The 22,078-nt window shown below is 41.8% G+C and overlaps 1 protein-coding gene across 1 annotated transcript in view; it reads right to left on the bottom strand.

Moving 5' to 3' along the window:
* IMPG2 (interphotoreceptor matrix proteoglycan 2) overlaps nucleotides 1-22,078 on the bottom strand; it is a 74,500-nt gene that overhangs the window by 5,720 nt on the left and 46,702 nt on the right. Inside the window, exons 8-17 of the mRNA XM_064143184.1 lie at nucleotides 20,855-21,016; nucleotides 17,687-17,745; nucleotides 16,389-16,406; nucleotides 12,534-12,778; nucleotides 11,755-11,837; nucleotides 7,077-7,401; nucleotides 5,046-6,619; nucleotides 4,132-4,351; nucleotides 3,187-3,397; nucleotides 95-283 (exon numbers count right to left, since the gene is read on the bottom strand). Of these exons, the coding sequence (XP_063999254.1) occupies nucleotides 95-283; nucleotides 3,187-3,397; nucleotides 4,132-4,351; nucleotides 5,046-6,619; nucleotides 7,077-7,401; nucleotides 11,755-11,837; nucleotides 12,534-12,778; nucleotides 16,389-16,406; nucleotides 17,687-17,745; nucleotides 20,855-21,016 (3,086 nt within the window). The remainder of the gene's footprint in view (nucleotides 1-94; nucleotides 284-3,186; nucleotides 3,398-4,131; nucleotides 4,352-5,045; nucleotides 6,620-7,076; nucleotides 7,402-11,754; nucleotides 11,838-12,533; nucleotides 12,779-16,388; nucleotides 16,407-17,686; nucleotides 17,746-20,854; nucleotides 21,017-22,078) is intronic.

Genomic DNA, 22,078 nt, shown 5'->3' with positions numbered 1-22,078 from the left:
GACACACCTGGACATACTGTTGCTTGTCGACTATGTGACAGAATTATCTTCATTGTAGCAGACGTGGTTTAAAGTATGAGATGGTGTCACTTACCCCTGTGACTCCTCAGTGTCACTCTTTGTGTACTGGTCTCGAAGGGTCCTGGCCAAGAAGAAGATGACAGCAGATGCCACAAGAAGGAATCCTGCCACAGAAGCAATTGCAATACCCACAACCAGTGGCTCAGACACGTATTCCTCACAGTGCTCCCCTCTGTACCACCAGTTCTCTCCCACACGACACCTGCAACAAGGGAAGATAGGGAAATTAAACATCAGCAATAACTTCTTGCTATGACCTGGTCTCAGTTAAGTCTCCTCAATGAATGCCTTCATATGTTCAAGGACAAACTTTGTGGACAAAAGGGCAAATGGTATCCTAGGGTTCATCAAGAAAAGTGTGTCCAGTGGGTCTAGGCAGGTTCTCCTCTCCTTCTACTCTACCTGGGAAAGACCACTCCTGGAATACTGTATCCAATTTTGGCCTCCCCAGTTCAAGAGAGACAGGGATCTACTGGAGACAGTCCAACAAAGCTGCAAGGATGATTAAGGGACTAGAACATGTCTCCTATGAAGAAAGACTGAGAGAACTGAGGCTGTTTAGTCTTCAGAAGAGAAGGCTGAGATGGATTCTTATTAATTTCTAAAAATATCTGAGAGGTGGTTGTCAAGAAGAGGTGAGAGACCTTTTCGATACAAAATCAGAGTGCTTTGGGTTGGAAGGAAGCTGTGAGGGTCATGCTGTCCAGCACCCCTGCAGAGCAGAGCAATCGTGAACTAGATCTGTTTTCTCAGAGCACCATCCAACCTGACCTTGAATGTTTCCAGGACATCTACCCCTCTCTGGGTAAGCTGCTCCAGTGTTCCACAACCTTCATTGTAAAAGCTTTCTTCCTTGCAGCTGCTCTGAATCTATCCTCTCTTAGTTTAAAACCATCAACCCTTATCTTATTGCAAGAGTCCCTGCTAAAAAGACTGTCCCCATCGTCTTCTAGGCCCCCTTTTAGTATTGAAAGGCTACAATAAAGTCTCACAAGACCTTTCTCCTCTCCACAATGCACAACCCCAAATACTGAATCGAGTGAAGATAGGTGAGCCAAAAGAAAAAGGATACTGTGTGTGGTGGGGAAAGCCTGTGGTTTTAAAAACTAGAGTATCTTGGAGATACTTAAGACCTGCCTGGATGTGTTCCTGCACAATCTGGTATAGGTGATCCTGCTCTGTAGGGGGGGGGTTGGACTAGATGATCTTTAGAGGTCCCTTGCAGATCCTAACATTCTGTGATTCAGTTGTCTTAATCACCTTGTAGGGTAAATACAAATGAAATTGAGCTAAGCAAGCAGAATGCTAACCATTGTGGAGTTCACTATGCTATCAGTTACAACAATACACCAAATAAATAACTAGAAAGAAAGGTGTCCAAGGTTGTGTCTTTGCAACAGTTACCCAAAGCACCATTCAGTACTTCTGTCTTGCTGTGGTGTTGAACATGAGACCTTTGCTGTTAACACTCACTTTAAATGTAGCAGAGAGACTAATGTATTTGTATTATGTGTGTTTATTTGTATTATGTCTTTGGGATTGCCTGCTGTTAAAATTCAAGGAGTTTTAAGGTAGTGGAACCACTCAAAGCAAGGAATCTGGTTAATAACAAATACTGGTATTTAAGTCTTCTGACATCAATAGCTGAAACAGTTTTTGAAAGTAGTAAGCAATACTTTAAATTTTCACAGGCTGACAGGATGTGAGGGGTTGGAGGGGACCCAAGGAGAGCGAGTCCAGTGCCTCTGCCAGAGCAGGACAATACTAACAGATCACTGAGGAGCACACCCAGATGGGCCTTGAAAGTCTCCAGAGAAGGAGACTCCACAACCGCTCTGGGGAGCCTGTTCCACTGCTCTGTGACCCTTACAGTACAGAAGTTCCCCTTTGTGTTGAGGTGGAACCTCTTTTGCTGCAACTTACACCCATTGCTCCTTGTCCTATCACAGGGAGCAGTGAGCAGAGCCTGTCCTTCCGCTCCTGGCCAGCCCTCAGATAATTATAAACATTTATCAAATCCCCTCTAAGTCTTCTCTTTTCCAGAGAGTTATTGGAAGAGTTTTTAATGACTACTGTTCAGAGCATGCTTGAATGGAGACATTTACCTGGTTCCAATTAACACAATTATACAAATATAACAAGATTGGTACATCTGTGACAGTACCCATTTTTGTAACTTGAAAAACATTTTCCTTTCTCCTGTTAATTGCTATGGCTTTAAGATTCTCTTTAGAGATGTTCAAAGGAAGCTTTCTTTAAAAAACAAGACAAAAAAACAACAAATAAACTCAACCCCCACCTGAAGTAATATTATTGACTTGTAGAATCATTTAGATTAGAAAAGACTTTTTAAGATCATCAAGTCCAACCATTACCTCCCTCTACCAAGTATGGTGTTAAACCCTGTCCCTCAGCACCACAGCTCTGAGTCTTTTAAACACCTCCAGGGCTGGGGGTTCAACCATCTCAATCTTTCTGTGACCCACACATGATTTCTGCTAAATGGCCAATGATTTACTCCTATGACCCTTACTTAACCAAGAGTACTGTTTGTAATACATTTATAATGTGATGGAATTAACTTTTATGTGCTTGGTATAATGTTACCTAATGCTTGGCTAAAGGAGAAATAAATCCCCTGGACATAAATTCTGTGACCTAAGTCAAGGAAGGTGATTTGAACAACTGAGTATGTTCCATTACTACCATTTCTTTAAGTTAGTTTTATTTCCTGATGTTTCTCTCCTATAAAAGTTCAGGGGTTTTGTATTGTCTCATTTCCAATTATGTGTAGGAAAACAAATGTTAACATTGGGACCACTGCTCAGCAGCATGATGAGAATGATAATTATTATTTCTCATGTTATCTTATGGAATTTTGCACAGATCTTGTAGGATGCTGTATGTAAATAAAGTGCCTGGACATGGAAAGGCATTTTATTAAAAGAGAAGGAAGGGAGAAAGGAAGAAAGAGAACAAAATAAAAAGAGAGAGAGAAAGAGAAAGGAAGAGAGAGAAAGAGAGAGAGGAAAAAAAGAGAGGGAAAAAAACAAGGAGAGACAAAGAAAAGCAGAGGCTCCAAGAAGGTGTTCCAGGATGACCTACCTACAGATGGCGCCTTGCCCAGGGCTGATGTCGCACTTTCCGTCATTCAGGCAGAAGTTTGGTTGCAGGTCGCAGATGCTGTTGCAGGGCAGCCCATCAATGCTTAGGTAGCCAGGATTGCAGACACACTCTGCTTCCCCACTCCAGCGATTTACTATGCATTCAGAGAACTCATTGCAGGCCTGGAACTTGCAGGGATCTGCTTGCTCACCTGAGAATACAGAGAGCAGAGAACATTAACTGAGGCAAAGCCCTGGCTAGCTGCTGCTATTTTCTTTTCTGCAAAAATCTATCACACATCTTTGCCAAGTAACAGAAGTTTCTGCTAAGGTGATCCAGTGCAAGAAAGTGTGATCCAGTGCAAGAAAGTGTTGCTGCTCTGCTGCACAGTGCATGGCAGTGGTATGACTAAGATCATCCAACAAGCCAATCAGAAAAGCAAGGATAGAGTATTCTTTTTCTTACTGGAATGGGTACTCAGATGTTCTCTAGTCTGCTGGAACTATATTTTGCCAATGAGTAAAATCATGGAGTGGCTAGAGTGGGAAGGGACCTTAAAGATCATCTAGTTCTAATCCCCCATGCCATGGGCAGGGACACCTCTTACTAGATCAGGTTGCTCCAACCATCCAGGTCTTAAACACTTCCAGGGATAAGGCAACCCTAACTTCTCTGGGCAACCTCTTCCAGTGCCTATTCAACTCTCATAGGAAAGACCCAAGAACAAATCTAAATCTACACTGCTTTTTATCTGTCTCTTTGTAATCTGTGGGAAAAAAAAAAGAAGTTTTGTTTTCTTTTCTACTTGCCTGTTTGTTTAGTTTTAAAGCAAAGCCTGTGACGAGCAGTGTGCAATTTCTGAACTGCAGGGTTCCTCACTACATTCTTAAAGCTTGAGTTGGTCTGAAACCCATGCTCCAAACTGCATTCCCCTGCCCTCCTTACCTGACTCCACATCTAGGGAGTATTTGTCAATGGCCAGGTTCATGGTGTGATAGGCAGTGTTGCAGAAATCTTCCAGGATCATGTAGACAGCATTGGTGACGTTCCGAGGCACGGGTTTGGCAAATTTCATCCGACTGTTCACCACAATGCTGCCGTTTCTGAAGTTCAGAATTTCCAGGTTCTGGAAGCCTGTCAGGTTTGATTGAAGGTAGGGCACCAGCTGCAACACAGGAGACGTGACAGGAAAGTTGTAGGTTTGAACCTCTGCTCAAGCCAGTTGCACTGTTACGGCATCAGGCAGCAGGAATCTGAACTACTTTATCCAAATATCAAAGCAGGTTTACCTAGAGCAGATTGCAGTGGTGTCCAGGTGGGCTTTGAATGACTCCAGAGATGGAGACTCCACTACCTCTCAGGGCAGCCTGTTCCACTGCTCCACCACCCTCATGTTTAGATGGAACTTCCTATGTTCAAGTTGTGACCATTAGCTCTTGTTCTGTCATTGGGCAATACTGAAAAAAGACTGGTTCCATCCTCCTGACACCTGCCCCTTAGGTATTTGTAAACATTGATCAGAACCCCCCTCTATCTTCTCCTCTCCAGGCTAAAAAGCCCCAAGTCCCTCTGTCTTTCTTCGTAAGAGAGATGTTTTAGTCCCCTAATCATCTTTGTGGCCCTTTTCTGTACCCTCTCAAGCCGTTTCCTGTCCTCCTTGAACTGGAGAGCCCAGTACCAGACACAGTACTCCACATGTGGTCTCTCCAGGGGAGAATAGGGAGAGGAGAAACTCCCTCAACCTGCTGCCCACACTCTTCTTGGCAAACACTATTGGCCTTCTTGGCACATTGCTGGCCCATGGTCATCCTATTGTCCACTAGGACTCCCAGGCCTTTTTCCACAGAAGCAGTTCTTACCAGCTCCAAGAATCGCTGCTCCAATGCTTTGTATTCAGGGGAGTTCTTATTAAACAGGTCTTCTGAAAACATCATGTTGGTGACCCGAAGACTGAAAAACACAACTAGAGACCGTGATGGGACAGGAGTACTGCTGCGATTTTCATGGGTGGCCCAAGCCACACTGGCCATCTCTGTAGACTGGACACGAGTTGTTATCTCCACATGACTTTTAGTCACAGTCCTTCCCTCCTCAGTCAGAGCAGGAGAAAGGGGGACAGTACTCATATGACCCAGCTCCACTGAAACATCCAGGACTTCTGTTGTTTCATCTCCCAGCTTCGTTGAGGTAGTCACAGGAGGGAGATGGGACAGAAGCTCAATAGTGCTGAAGCTCACAGAAACATGTGTGTCACGGTCTGTACCACCCTGTCCAGTAAAGCTCTCTAGAACAGCACTCTGATCTGTTACAGAAGGAACTGCAACTGAAATGTGAGTGGCAGCTGTCACTGCTGATCCAGTAGCGTCTTGGTCTGTCAACTCTTCTGTGAAAGCATCAGTGCTTCCTGTGTAGGCAGCTGGATATACCATGGAAGGAAATGTAGGCAGAATAGTTTCTGAAGAGATAGTGTCCAACTGGCCTGTTGTAGCAGCTTCTGTTACACCTGACTGCTCCACTGTGACTAGTTCTTCTACCATTGTCCTGTCTTCAATGATGTCCTGGCCTATGCTGGACTCTTCAGGTAGCTCCATACTGACACTTTCTGTAGGTGTAAGGAGACTATCTTCCACAGACAGACCTGTAGCATGTGATGAGACAGAGACCTGTCCAGTCGGCACGTCTACAGAGGAATGGTCCTCTGAAGGCTCCAAAACTGAGGATGGTTTAACAGAAGAAGAATCATACGTGCCCAAGGTTTCTGTCTGTGTAGATGGCTCCACAGGTGATGGTTCCACCTCTTTTGTCTGCAGGAGAGGTACTTGCTGTGTTGCAGTCTCTGGAAAGACAAATATTTCAGACTCATCAAGGAAATCTTCTTTTATATTGTTCATCCCTTCATCTTTGGAAGGTTCATCAACTAATTTATTCCCAGAGTTAAGAATATAGTCTAAGATCATGCCTTCAGGTATATCATCAGGTCTGATTAACAAAGACTCATTGTCATCTTCAAACCAGCTATCAGAACCAGGGTAGAAAACCGGTTCCAGTGTTGCTTCTTCCCAGGGCCAAATACTTGATTCCATTTCTTTCCCTGAACCATCAAAAGCTGAACCAGACCCATCATCATATATAACTCTATCTCCAATATATATATCATTTTCATCTTCCATAGGGTGTTCTCCTAAAGGAAAAGGAAGTTCTTCCACAGGCGGGTACACCACAGAGTCTACATCTTTACTGCCTGCAGGACTACCTTGGGTTACTTCTTCCTTCTCAGCAGATATTGTTTCTTTTATATCAGTCTCTATGTCTGATGAAGAGGCCACTGTTGGTGCAGAAAGCAGAGGAACTTCATAATCAGCTGTAGATGGGAGTTCTTCAGGCACGAGGTGAGGAGGACTTAAAGGCAAAAGGTCTTCAGATAGCCCAGTATCTTCAAACATGAAACAATAAAAATACATTTCCAATTAGTTGCTGTTTGGAATCCAAAGTGTCAAATTACATTCGTTTTGTTGTCCTCATTCAACATGTTTCCCTGGCTTTTGTATGCCAAAGGCAGAAGGACCCCAGCTGACCTCCCCCAATTTCCATTCAGATAATCTATGGCCCAAGCCAAGATATGAAGATGCTTCTATGCCCTTAAACAAGTACCATGGTGCACACCACTTCCTGGAGGGATGAACAGGCATCAGTAGCTATTACAAACATTGTACCTCAGCATATTGCTCTTGGATACATACCCACAGGAAAGGTAAACACTGCCAGAGAAAGACACACAATTTTTTTAGACTTTTCTGAAAAGCCATTTTGGTGACCTCTGCGCTTCTGGTGAGTAGTATCAGGAAACATTGGCAACCAAGTTTAAACCTCAGCCAAAGGCATTAACTTACCGTCTAAAGAATTAGGGGCTGAAAACCATTCCAGAGAGTCCATGGAGTCCCCCCCTAGCACTGGCGCAGTGACCAGATGAGGAGTCTGATTCCCATCCTCTAAGGTCAGACCATCAGGCAAAGAAGTGATGTCAGTCTCTGAGGATAGTGAAGCTTCAGGTGCCAAACTGGCCTCAGAGCCCAGATTTTCTGGTCTTGGCCAGATTTCATTGTCATTGTCCTGTTCGCTATCTGAAGTGGAATCTGGTTTGGCGAAATCCAAGGGCAAGGTATTGCTGACAGTTGATTCATCTGCTGAAGGCCGTTCAGCTAAAAAGGTGCCGTCCTGGAACATAAACCTGCTGTTAATACTTCCACTATTGCAGAGGAAGCGTTGGCTGGCCCCGTCAGGGGTGCTAACAACATCCAACAGCAAAATCTCCTACTCCTGCCTCTTTGAGAAAGGAATGCACAGCAGCAGGAGGGAGTAAACTGGCAGGGCTGGCAGACAGATACCCTTTAGCAGTTATCTGCAACATCCACGTAAAACACACACACCCTTGTGACATACATTTCATTTGTCCACTCATGCCCACCAAAAAGGGAAACGCAGAACCACTGAGGTTGGAAGAGACCCTTGTCATCTATAGACACCCCATCTCCCTTACTGAAAAACTGCATCTGGTCATTTCCAGTTATAGCACAGATAAATTTGCACAGTCCTACCTGTCTTCCTAAAGCAGGAACAGCTCTGAACAGCTATTACTCATCAGCCACATAATACATGGTAATTGTAACACTGAAATTACTATGACATATAAAACAGTCTGGAAACTGAACTCCAATGTATAATAAATGATCTCAGGGTCATTTAGTATCTTTTAGTTTCTGAGTATGAAAACTCAAGAGGGAAACAAAGACCATCATATAAAGAAGAGCACTTAGAATGTGGAATAAGTTTAGTCTCAAAGCTGAGATACCTGTGTAGAAAGAAGAAAGGCAGGGCAGGTGAGGGAAGGGAAGGGCAGGTGAGGGGAGGGAAGGGAAGGGCAGATGAGGGAAGAGAAGAGCATGTGAGGGTAAGGAAGGAAATGTGAGGGAAAAGAAGGGAATGTGAGGGAAAAGAAGGGAATGTGAGGGAAAAGAAGGGAATGTGAGGGAAAAGAAGGGAATGTGAGGAAAGGGAAGAGAAGGGAATGTGAGGGAAGGGAAATTTTAAATCTCCCGTTTGCACATCACCTATTTACTACTCCATACCCCAATAATTTGGTTTAGCAAAATATTTAGGTTTTAGCTCATTCATCTTTAAATGTTAGTCTGCTACTACGGTGTTTCATGAGGGAATTATATTGGGAAAAATACAATGAAGAGATTGTTATTTGGCCAAGGCTATGAAAACAACCTGACTCAGGGATCAGTGCTGTGCAACAGTGGGATATAAACAAATGACAAAAGCCACTGGGGGATGAAAAGCTGCCAATTTCAGGAACAATTAGCTGAGAACTAACCACTTGCTGATGGTGAGTAGTGAAGTTAAGTGGGCAGCAGGTGCAGGTTTCGGCAATAGGATCGCACTTTGAATCCTGAGTTCACTTTGCCCCCCCCCCCCATTACAAGAAGGAAATTGAGGGGTTGAAGCACGTCCAAAGTTGGTGAAGGGTCTGGAGAACAAGTCTAGTGAGGAGCTGCTGAGGGAACTGGGGTTGTTTAGTCTGGAAGAGGCTGAGGGGGGACCTCATTGCTCTCTGCAACTCCTTGAAAGGAGGCCGGAGTGGGGTGGGTTTCAGTCTGTTTTCCCTAGTATCAAGTGACAGGACAAGAGAAAATGGCCTGAAATTGTGCCAGGGGAGGTTTAGGTTGGAGATTAGGAAAACCTTTGCTGCAAGAGTAGTGAGGCCTTGCAACAGGCTGCCTGGGGAGGTGGTGGAGTCACTGCCCCTGGAGATGTTCAAGAAATGAGTGGACATGGAACTTCTGGACATGGCTTAATGGCCATGGTGGTGTTAGGTCAGTGGTTGAACTCAATGATCTTAGAGGTCCTTTCCAAGCAAAACAATTCTATGATTCTATTACTGTGGCTCACCATTCCAGTCTCTTTTTTTTTTTCCCTTGAGTAACAGGAAAACCCCAGATATTTTTCAACTGACTTTTGACTCCTGGTTGAAATGTGGATGAATTAAATATTGAACTTCATTCAAAAAGTACTTGAACACTTTTCAAAACAAATCAGTTAAAGTATTATTAGTAAATTGTCTACCTGTATTGATCACATTTTTACAGCCATTTATGCCACCCAACTCTCCTCCCAGTTTTAATTTCTATGATAACAATCAGCTGAGAAGTATAAATCCTATCTAGAAATGTGCTTTATCAATTACCACTATAAATAAGGCTGTAAAAAAGAAAAAGTTACTGTGCAAAATTAGAAACAAATTACATCTATAAATTCCATAAAGAATGAATAAGGATTACCAGCAAGAGCTTCTCAATACTTTTCTTTCTTTCTTAATGTGAGCATTTAGTTGCCAGAGATTACACTTCATCATTTATTTGAATGTGGATAGACGTTCCCATGACAACTAACATTATTCAACAACTCTCCTTACAGTGCAATATATTATATTAACAAATTTAATATCATACTGGCAAGCTCTGGTTTTCACTAATGTCTTTTGAAGGGCCCACAAATATGATAGATGACTACAAACACAGACCCTCCTCCCCAATTTTCCATTTGCTGCTGCCAGAAAGGCATTGTATTCTGCAAGCCAGAGTATTCTACCTGTCACAACTCAACAGAAATAATAATACACTTTTCCAAAACTAGACTTGCCTTTTTTTTTTCCCCTTCACTTTAAGATGTTGTAAAACTCAGAAGAGAAAAAATAATGATTAGTTGGCCCCATATGCTAGCAATTAGATGGTGAAGTCATGATAGTCCCACAGTATGTCAAGAGTGTATGTCAGTGTGATAAAACAAACCCAAATTCAGATAAGAAAAATAATAGCAAAATATTTTTTTCAGAGGTAACAGGTTTAGCAGTGTCTACTTGAGCCATACAAGTTTGATATCTGTGGAAGAAGCTGACAAATCACTTCAGCCTTGTTTACTGTGTTAAGTGTGTTTATGACTTTCTGAAATGTATCTGTGTAGAGCAGACTGCATACAGCTGGGGCTTGGATGTGCTCAGTATCTATCTGCAGGTTTGGACTGCAGACATAGATCATAGAATCAACCAGGTTGGAAGAGACCTGCAAGATCATCCAGTCCAACCTATCACCCAGCCCTATCCAGTCAACTAGACTATGGCACCAAGTGCCTCATCCAGACATTATTAATCAGAATTCATGATAAGAAAAAGAAATATCATCTACAGTTTTTTTCATGTCCATGCTATTGCCTAAAACTGATTTAAAACTTATAATTGCAAAGCCACCTCTACTTCAAAATGTCCTTGCCTGCACATCTGTCACAAAGTCCACAGACAGAAAGTAAAGATGGCAGAATTCTTTGTCTTAATTAAAATAAACATCTGCAACATTTCAATCTCAATATCTCTAGTAGTCTTTTCCTGAGAGTTAACTTGATGTTTATCCACACCTTGTTTTTAAGCCATTTATGACAACTCCATATGAATTTGCACTTTAGACATCAATGATTATTTTTCAAAGCTCAGGGGAAACTGGCATGAAATTAGGGATATTATTATACCTGTGACCATTCCAACAAGAATATTGGGGCTTTGTGAAGTGACTGTGACTTTTCCTCCCACAAAACTTCAGAAATTGGCCTGAAATTTAATGTGTCTGTGTTCACACCTTTATATCAATATCATAACGAACTTAGTGAAAACATACCATAAAGCAAAAGTGGACTTAGATTTTGTGGTACAAACTAAGCTCATTTCTTCTTGGAGGGCACCTCTGTGTTACACAACAGAATACAGAGTAGAAATCTACTGGATAAATCCTTAAGCCCAGGAAATGCTCCATCATTCAGGGATTGTTGCTGTCAGCAAAACTGACTTGATCTTAGTGTAGCTGGCACCTAACCTGGTATATCTGCTTCAAGCCCCTTTACATTGTATATACATCAATAAAGACAACAAGTCTTCACATTGTTCCAGAGGTAGTCAGAGGAAATCATGACAATTTCAAAAGTCAATAGATAAATAAATTAATTAATGATAATGTTGGTTTTCTGTGTTTCCTTTGGTGGCATTAAGTGGATAGATATATAATTTTAAAACTGAACTGAGGACTTTCAGCAAAAGCAGTAGATGAATTTGTAGATAAAATATTTTTTCTCTTCTAGCAGACAGCTTTACAGCTTAAATCTATGTCTTGCCTTCCAGTGAAAGTGTTATGGGAAGAACCATGCCTTTAGAACCAATTTACTGTCTAAATGTGAAGAAAAAGCAGATAAAGTAAACCTAAGAAGCCAGGCCTGGCTGTGCAGACAGGAACACAGTACTGCTGTCTGACAGAAGATCATCAGAGAAAACTATTGTGTAACAGATATCAAATTCTCAGATGAGAGATTCCAACAGAGGTTTTCCTCCAATATAAGCTGGACCTTCGTTGCTACTTATTCTGCACGCACAACAGGACAGAGAAACTGGGTGCTGGCTGCAGTTCCACCTCTCTGAGTTAAGTTGTTAAAATGTGCCCAAAGGCCAGCACTCAGAACCGTACTTACTTCGAACTCTGGGCGCTCCAGCACTACTGGATGCTCAGTAATCCAGGATGAGTCTTCTAGTGTAGGATGTAGTATTTCTTTCACTGTGGAAATAAAAATATTTGGGATCTAAAAGCTGTAGCAGCAGTGTGAGGAAGTTGTTTTGCAAGATTTGCTGGAAAGCCCTCCTTCACCTCAGATTTGACAGAACTACTATGGTTGGAAGAGACCTTTTAAGATCATCAAGTTCAACTATTAGCTAACTCTTCTCAAAACATTTGCCAGAGAGATTTTGTTTCTGGAAATGCCCCTAGACTAGTAACAGGAACTAGAGTGGAAAGATGAGAACAGAGGGTGGACAAAACTTCACCACCTCTAGCAAGATAATGCAGGTATTTCCTTTGTGCTACTCAAGGCCAACACAGCTCTACTAAGATTAACATCATCTTGGTGCAGCGTGCATCACATGAACCACACTCCCTCTTCTATTCCTGTTAAATGTTGGAAGCATTCCTGAAATTGCATATCACAAACCTCTTTGTCAAAGGGAAAGGAGAAAAAAGAAGGAGGGAAAAAAAGATAATAAATGATAATCTAATGTATTAAGACTGGGATCCTACTGCTAAAGACTTGTCCTGGTTAAGATCAGAGCAAAATAAGCAATACCACAATTCTTTTTGTTGCTATTATTATTCTTCAGAGGGCAGCTGAATAATTAACTCATCTGAGACTGATTATACAAAACTTCAGATATGTGTCTCACCACCCATATTAATTATGGCATCTTAATTAATACTCACCATTAGTAAGCTGAAGAGAGTTAACATCTAAAGACAAGGAAATATTATCAAGCAAGGCATTTTTCTGGAGGATTTCAGCAATGTAATCTTGGAAATCACTGATAGTGTACACAACTGTTGGATTGTCCTCTATGCCCATAAAGGAGTTGTCCTCCACCTTGTTCGAATGAAGGTTAATCAGGTCCCAGGTGGCATTGCTGATGGCTCTTCCATCAAATGTAACAGCATAGTGAACTTCCACTCCACTTCAGTTATACAAAAAGAAAGACAACAAAGGTGAGAGATTTAAGGTTTTCCAATATATAGCAAGCACCAACAAAGGTGAGAGATTGAAGGTTTTCCAATATATAGCAAGCACCAACAAAGGTGAGAGATTGAAGGTTTTCCAATATATAGCAAGCACCAACAAAGGTGAGAGATTGAAGGTTTTCCAATATATAGCAAAAACCAACAAAGGTGAGAGATTTAAGGTTTTCCAATATATAGCAAGCACCAACAAAGGTGAGAGATTTAAGGTTTTCCAATATATAGCAAGCACCATTTTTTTCCCCAAGAACCTTTTTTAATATTAACACACGTATATATATGTGTGTTAATATATAACACACATATATAACACCCATATGTGTGTTAATATAAATATATGTGTGTGTGTGTATGTATTGCTTTAAGAGATTCTAAACAAAAATAATTTACCTGTTTTTATAAAATCATAGAATTGTTTTGGTTGGAAAAGGTTTCTAAGATCAGCAAGTCCAACCTAACACCACCATGGCCACTAACTATAATCCAAAGTACCATGTTCACACGTTTCTTCAACACCTCCAGGGATCATGACTCCACCACCTATCTGGGCAGCCTGTTCTGATGCCTCACCACTCTTGAAGCAAAAAAGTTTGTCCTAACACCCAGTCTAAACCTCCCCCTTGTGTCTCCCTGCCTTTGCTTTCCACTACTGCAAAGTTATCAAGAGAAAGGCCACCAGAACCTGGCATCTGGTCTGACTCTGTGTTTCTGTTAGCAAATGGCAGACAAACCACAAAGTGACCAAAATGCCAGCTTTCTGCCAAAGCCATTAACAAGCTCACCAGTACACAGTAGTGTGAATGATGATTTTAAGATCATGCCAACAACAGGAATAGCTCTGGGGTACAAAAACAGCCAGGAAAAAGAGGCTGTATATAGCAGCAATCTACAGTAGCAAGAGCCCTGATCACTGTAACTGTGCAGTGTCAGTCTGTTTGAAATGATGGCTTTAATAACAATTAAATGGTATTTAATAAGGCTTATAACTAGGAACATTTTTCTAGACCGATTTGGTAATTTGTTCTTTAACTATGATTTGTGTCTGTTTACAGTTTAGCTTTTTTGTGTGTTAAATCCCCTCCAGTCTCTTAGTTTAGATGTGTACATCTGGATGTCTTCTCTCACATGACTGCACAGACATCAATCAGATGTACCATACGCTGGGCAGAAGCACAAGGGAGCTTTAGAAAACCTATTTTGGCTGTATACAGGATACAGCAAGAAAATGAAGCAATCTATGAAGTGTTAGAAAAATCTGCTCCAAAGACAGCTTTTCGTCATTCCACAGAGTTGGACTGGACTGTTACAGTAGTGGCTTTGTTTAGAGCAGTCTCTAAAGCCCCAGATCCAGAGACATAATCACTAAACACAGTGACTAAAACCAGGAGCCTGCTGGAGTTTTGCTGCTGGCTCTGCCGTTGAGGTGAGCCCATCACAAGTTCACTGCAGGCACTGACTCTGAGCAGAGGAAATAAAAAAGGACAGCAGTGGTGAAAAGGCACAGCAAAGATGGAATACAATGTGCTCTATTTTGAGGAGCACTAATATTTAACACTTAACACAGTTGTACTTAACACAACTATGTTGTCACTTGCAGTTAGTAGTTCCTAAATAATAACTGCTAGACTATTATCTGTCTGCAAAGGGCTAAAACATCTGGTGGTTGGAACTTAGCCTTTTTGAATAGCTGCATGCATCTCAGCCACCAGAAATACAGAGTAGTAGAAGATGGCTTTAAGACACTATTGTTTGTGAAGAGATTTGTGTTTTCAAAGCTTTTTTTTCTAAAATCAATGTGCTCATTCTCTGTAAAACTGTTTGTGGAAACTGGTTAATACCTTTGCTGAGAAACACACTAAAGAAAATAGTACCTGGAGTAAGTTAGAGGCTGGAATTCATTTTCGGTTATGTAAAGCTCTTAAAATACTAAAGGAGCAAAACTTTGAATGCTTAACCTGCATATGCCTGACAGAAAACAAGCCCAGGCTGATCTCATCTTCTGCTAAAGGATTTTTCTAAAGCTACTGCTAAGATGTGCAGCACCTCGGGCTTTGAAGAGCTAGTCCAGCTGCAACCGATGGAGAACTGTGGGCTTTTTACCTCCTTTCATTTCTGTAATAATAATCAACCTGTATCTATTCAATACTTTGCTGCAAAATAGGAAGATCTTCAGCTTCTTCCAGGAATTTTGTTTTCTTCACAAAAGACTCATATATCCATTAGCCCAGTGCTGGGTATAGTAATGTTACATGTAGTGATTCTATAGAAATGTCATAGAATCATAGAATCAACCAGGTTGGAAGAGACCTCCAAGATCATCCAGGCCAACTTAGCACCCAGCACCCTATCCAGTTAACTAGACCATGGCACTAAGTGCCTCATCCAGGCTTTGCTTCAACACCTCCAGGGACGGTGACTCCACCACCTCCCTGGGCAGCCCATTCCAATGCCAATCACTCTCTTTGGGAAGAACTTCCTCCTAACATCCAGCCTATACTTTCCCTGGCACAACTTGAGACTGTGTCCCCTTGTTCTGTTGCTGGTTGCCTGGGAGAAGAGGCCACCCCCCACCTGGCTACAATGTCCCTTCAGGTAGTTGTAGACAGCAATGAGGTCACCCCTGAGCCTCCTCTTCTGAAGCCCAAGACATGGGCTTGAAAGCAGGCCACTGAGCTGGGTGAAAGTGTAGGATCAAAGTGCCTCTGAAAGGAATGTGGTCTGTGTAAAACAAGAGGTGTCAAGTCTAATCTAATTGCTTTATGGCCTTCACAGCTTGGTACAACTTGGTGCCTGTCTTCTTACCTAGACACCATAACCGTCTCCTTAGGATTAGGTTGATAAATTCTCTGAAGGACTAGATAATATAGCTTTGTTAAGAAAAGTTATTGTGTCTTACTGTCTCCTTAGGATTAAGTTGATAAATTCTCTGAAGGACTAGATAATATAGCTTTGTTAAGAAAAGTTATTGTGTCTTACTGTCTCCTTAGGATTAAGTTGATAAATTCTCTGTAGGACTAGATGATATAGCTTTGTTAAGAAAAGTTATTGTGCCTTGTTAGAAGATAAGAAATATGTAACTAATGTATCCTAGCAATTAGTGTGTAATCCTTACGTAGTCCTAACACAAATGTATGTAACCAGTTAGAGTCTAAGATGGTTTGTAACCCTGTTATGTAGCCTTCTGATAGAAAGTATATAAACCCATGCTTGGGGTGCAATAAACTGGAATTTGCTTGCATCAAGCTTTCTCCCCATCTCCTACACTATTACCCACAGTAATCAGCCTGTGACAGCCCAGTAGCTGACTTGTGTTGTTGTGAGGAAGATTTTCTCCTAGTAGTTTTTTAAAAACAAATTAGGTTGATCTGTACTCAGACCAGTTACTTGCAGTTTCTGGTATAACTCCTTCATAACATATTTATGCCAGATAATTATCTTGCTCTGGAGCCAAAAATACAAATCCCCAAAACAGTGTCCTCCAGCTAAACATGTTTTGGTTTTCTTTTTCTATCTGTATTATGATAATATCTATTAAATAGTTATCCTTACCTGTCATCCTCAGGAGAGCTGAAGATAGAAACAGAGCAAAACACAATAACAAAATCTGTTAAATCAATCTCAGAATTTCTTTATCTTCTAACTCTTAACACTTCTGTGTTTGTATTCCACAGGGCACGCAAATTTGAGAAGAAATACAGCAAACAGTTATAAGTTTCATAGTTCTTCTGTCTGATAACAAACTGTTCTGATTTTACTGACCTATTGCACATAGTCTGGCTCTGACCATAAAACCTTTCTCAGTATAGCTGTTACATGCATAACTAGAATATTCCAGCTAATAAATTCTAAGAAACTCATGAACAGTCTCATTAACTTCTCAAAGTTCTATCTAGTCCATTGAAGGAAAATCATAATTTGTGATCCATGTACCCCAAGATTCAGACATCAGACGTTCAATGAATAACATATAGGGACTTCTTTTCCCCCAGATTAACTTAAAATGTCATTTCAAACCACAGATCAACTTGAGGAAAGTAGTATTTAAGAGAAATATTCAGAGAAATAGAGTGAAAACATTGTATCAGAAGTATTCATCCATTTTTGTTTTGATCAAGGGCAGAAGCACCTCAACTACCAACCTTTAGAGACACTCCAAATGAACATCAAGAAGTTGAAAAAAAAATGTTAAACACATCTTTTCAAAAAGGTTTTGATACTCTTCTCTGTTTATTACTAGGACACATCAACAGTGGTGACAATGCATCAGATACTGAATTTAAATTAGAAAAGACCTCTTAATTTTAGGGTAGAACCACAGGATCATGGGATGTTAAGAGTTGGAAGGGACCTCTGGAGACCATCAAGTCCAGCCCCTTTGTCAGAGCAGAACCATCATCTAGGACAGGTCACATAGGAACACATGCAGATGGGTCTTGAAAGTCTCCAGAGAAGGAGACTCCACAACCTCTCTGGGGAGCCTATTCCAGTGCTCCATGACCCTTACAGTAAAGAAGTTCCTCCTCATGTCGAGGTGGAACTTCCTGTACTGTAGTGCAGGATCTTGAATTGGAATGCCTTCTCTTAAAATCAAGGCAAGTATATCACGTGAGATTCTCTGATGAATGCCAAAAGCAAAACAAGAGATGACCACATTTACATACAGTCCTGTATTTCTATTTCTACCTCTGTATAGAGAGGTGTGAAGTTTGGAAGCACTTGTCCTTCAGTTAATCCATCTGAAGAACCCCCATGCATGTGCCTCGCTTTCTTCTGAGTGTGGTGCTAGCACACTTCAGCATCATACATGATCAGTTTCAATCACCACTTACAAATCAGTATCTTTTTACCTGTAATCTAGGACGTGGATGTTTTTATATCCAGGTAGTCCTTCAAATACAGTTTTCATCTATTTCAAGGGGAAAACAAAACAAAACAAAACAAAAAATTAACACAGGCTTCCTCCACCTTACTCATTTAGTGAAAAATCAGTAAGTATTTTTAACATTTTCTTAAGCTGTATCTAAGTTGTTTTGAGAAAAACACTTTAAGAAGTGTTTTGATGCCATTGTTTCCTGATTAGAAAAACAAGAAGTATAAAAAACTATCCAAAATTCCCAACAACTGTATATAAATATCTAAAGGGGAGGTGGTATTCAAACAGACAATATTCTTTCTCTTATTTTTCTTATGCAGCACAAACCCTTCTCTGTCCAAAACGTTTTTGTTATCCCCAAGCTTCTCTGGGTTAAAAAGAACTTGGGAAAATGCTTTCATACATAGAATCACACAGAATGTCAGGGGCTGAAAGGGACCTTGGAAGATCATCTAGTCCAACCTCCCCTGCCAACGCAGGATCACCTAGACCAGATCACACAGGAATGCAACCAGGCAGGGAGCAGCCTGTTGCAGTGTTCTGTCACCCTGACAGTGAAAAAAATCCTCCTCATGTTCACACGGAACTTCCTATGCCTCAACTTCTACCCATTGCCCCTCATCCTGTCATTGGGCATCACCAAGAAGAGCCTGGCTCCATCCTCCTGGCACTCACTCTTTACAGGTTTATAAACATTAATGAGGTCACCCCTCAGTCTCCTCCAAGCTAAAGAGTCTCAGCTCCCTCAGTCTCTTGTCATAGAGAGATGTTCCACTCCCTTCATTGTCTTTGTGTCTCTGTGCTGGACTCCAAACAGTTCTATGCCCTTCTGGAACAGGGGTCCCAGAACTGGATACAGTACTCCAGATGCAGCCTCACCAGGGCAGAGTAGAGGGGGAGGAGATCCTCCCTCAACCTACTAGCAACAGCCCTTTTAATGCACCCCAGAATGGCATTGGCCCTCCTGGCCACAAGAGCACATGGTCAACCTCTCATCAACTATGACCCCCAAATCCTTTTCCCCTTTGCTGCCTTTGTATTGCAGCAACTTAAATGAGCAGCAGCCCCCACTGGAAAAGGGACCTCCTTGACTATGTTATGCAGTGCAAAACATGGTTCATCTCCACTGCTCTCACCATGCAAAGGGCTCAGAAGTGTTTGGCAGGGTTACACCAGAAAAACCAAAAACAAACAAGTGTGAGCAGCAAAATGGCAAACACATCCAGGAGTAATTCAATAGTCAACCGTGTTACATGAGTCGAAATCAAGAAACAGAATATTGGTCTTGCTGGTTTAGGGTTCTTTTTTCCTTCCAAAAGATCCTTGCCAACTGAGGATTATTTTTTACTCATCAAATCCTTCTTCCTCTCACCAACCTCCCTGTTTTTAAACTGTCTCTGGTGAGACTTAAACAATCAAAGTGCTGCTGACTTGATTTTTTTCGTGAGTTTCTTCACCCAAGCACAGAGAAAACCAGGCGAAGGATCAAAGCAGTGGAACATCCATGTGCCAGGTGGCCTCTGGCCCATCTGACATTTCTTCCACACACACTGTGGCACTGCTGCTTGGCCACACAACTAGGAAAATTGAGATGTCTGGCCGATGCTAGCAACTTATGACAGTTGTGGTGATGCTTTTTGGCTGCAGTGAAGAGTACATCTCTTTCCCATCTGGCCAGGATCTGGCACAGGGTTAGCCCCACTGGAATGGATTCAACAGAGAACCCCAAGTAGATGGGACTAAGAAGGAAGCAAAGCTAGAGAAAACATAAACTAGATGATCTTTAAGGTCTCTTCCAATCCAAACCCTTCTACAATTCCATGGTTAGGATGTGTATGGCGCTCTGTATTCCTCTCCCAAGAGAAAGGAAAGGCAAACTCACTGGCACAACAAAAATGATGGCAACAATAAAATTACCATAATTATAGAGAAATATAAAAAGTATTGGAAAAAACAGGGAGAGGAAATTTAGGAGACAGCAGTATGATCATATTGTAAAGATGCATCTGTATTTTGTTGGGCAGTAACTTTATTTGTAACATGATTAAATTACCTTGAAATCAAGTTGTAAAAAATCAAGCTTGTATGTGTATTTACAGCTGTAACACATGCACACATGTGGTTTTTCTTTGAAGTAAATGCCTAACAGTGCAAATCATGGCTCTTTCCCACTCACTCCTATGAGATTTAAGTGTTTAAGAACTGTCTGGAAGGATTTAAAATGTGCTCCCATTCACTGGTGATTATAGGCAGAAATGAGGAGCAAAGGTTGTTGTGTCAGCCCAGATTTCACAGACTACCTCACTGCAGTGTATGCAACTCATCTAAGAAAATGTCTCTCCTGAGCAGAAATAATGAATGAGTTTGTTAGCCCTGGTAGGTCTTTGAAAAGGGCTACAATAAGTGGAAATGCTTTTCATTTATTAATAACATCTAGATTAGTTCCTTTCACTAACCTGAGACAAAGTACATCAGAAAATGGGGGAGAAGGGAGAGAGTAGTCCCTCAGAAAGGTCCTGTTTAGATTATGTCCCCATTCATGGGTTCAGCATAATTTTCTAACCCTTCCAAAACCATATTTTTACTTCTTTTGCCTGCAAAACTGATAGCAGACTATGTAATCCTAGAATCACAGAATCAACCAGGTTGGAAGAGACCTCCAAAATCGTCCAGTCCAACCTAGCACCCAGCCCTATCCAGTCAACTAAACCATGGCACTAAGTGCCTCAGCCAGGCTTTCCTTGAACACCTCCAGGGACGGTGACTCCGCCATGAGAAATACAAAAGTAAAACTGGAGTATTTGGTGTCTGGTGGCTGGTATGCTACACACGGTGTAACAGACAAAAGGCAGCAGGTCAGACAGAAGGGGGTGTTCTCATGATGGGTGGATATTTAATGGATTCATAGGTTCATGGAACCGTTTGGGTTGCAAGTGACCTTGAGGATCATCTAGCTCCAACCCCCTTGCTATGGACAGAGACACCTCCCTCTAGACTGGGTTGCTCAAGACTTTGTCCAAGCTGGCCTTGAACACCCGCAGGGAGGAGTCACTCACAACCTCCCTTGGCAACATGTTCCAGCCCTGACAGAAATGTTGTGTGCTTTGCAGAGATAACAGAAAGAGTCAGGGGAGGCAATCACCTGAGAGACGAATTGTTCAGAGAGCCGCTGATGCTTCGCAGAAGTTGGGTCGCTGAGATCCTCGCTGTACTGTTCACCAACAATCAAGATGCTGAACTCAATCATCTGCTCAGTTACAGGTCTCACTAGCTTCTCATCCTGCCTTTTTATCTCATTGTTGATCTGGAAATGAAGGAAGAAAGGAGAAAACAGGAGCTTATTTAATGCTTTTGTTTGGATTTGCCTTTTTTTTTTTAGGTTGCTGGTTTGTTTTTTCCCAAGAGATCAATCCTCATTACTCACCACAGACAAGATTCCTACCTATCTTGGATTTTCTCCATGTAGAAAGTATCCCTGCTTATGTATATGTACAGCCTGCCAGGTATCAACAGCACACTACATTCCTAAGCTTGGGTCCAGACATCTTTCTTATGTGGATCAGCTGCTACAAACCTGGAGGTTTCTCTGGGTTGTGTTGGGGCAGATAAACCTCTCTACACTCTATCAGGATGATGAAGGGATTGGAACATCTGAGTGATCAGGAAAGGCTAAGAGACCTGGGGCTGTTTAGCCTGGAGGTAAGAAAAGTGAGAGGTGATCTGATGAGCGTTTACAAACATCTGAAGGGTGGGTGTCAAGAAGGGGTCAGTGACTTTTCACTGGTAGGACAAGGGGCAATGCACACAAACTGGAACACAGGCAGTTCCATCTTAACACGAGGAAAACCTTCTTTCCTGTGAGGGTGCCAGAACACTGGACCAGGATGCCCAGATTGGTTGTGAAGTCTCCTTCTTTTGAGACTTCTAAAGCCCATCTGGATTTGTTCCTATGTGACATGTGCTAGGTGATCCTGCTTTGGCAGGGGAGTTGGACTGGGTGATCTTCAGAGGTCACTTTTAACTCCTACTATTCTCTGACTCTGTAACAGGAACACCTCAGGTCACCATCGGTGGGTCAAGCTGACAGTCACGAGTGTACTTCACTTGAAGCACAGCATGCTCACTTCAACCATCAGCATGCCTGTTTGTAATGGAATGCTCAAAAAGGCTTAAGCACAGAGGTGACAACTGATGAGGTCATCTACAAAGTGAGATCATATTGAAGGTAATTCTACTTTCCATTTCAGAGAATGGTTTGAGTTGGGACCTTCAAAAAATACCTAGATCAAACCACCCTCCCGTGGGCAGGGACACCTCCCACTAGATTAGGTTGGACAAAGCCTCAACTACACTGGTCGTGAACACT

The sequence above is a fragment of the Pogoniulus pusillus genome, chromosome 5 (genome assembly GCF_015220805.1).
Source record: "Pogoniulus pusillus isolate bPogPus1 chromosome 5, bPogPus1.pri, whole genome shotgun sequence".
Lineage (NCBI taxonomy): Eukaryota > Metazoa > Chordata > Aves > Piciformes > Lybiidae > Pogoniulus > Pogoniulus pusillus.
The sequence above is the reverse complement of the archived record's forward strand: the minus strand, read 5'-3'. Positions and strand labels throughout refer to the sequence as shown.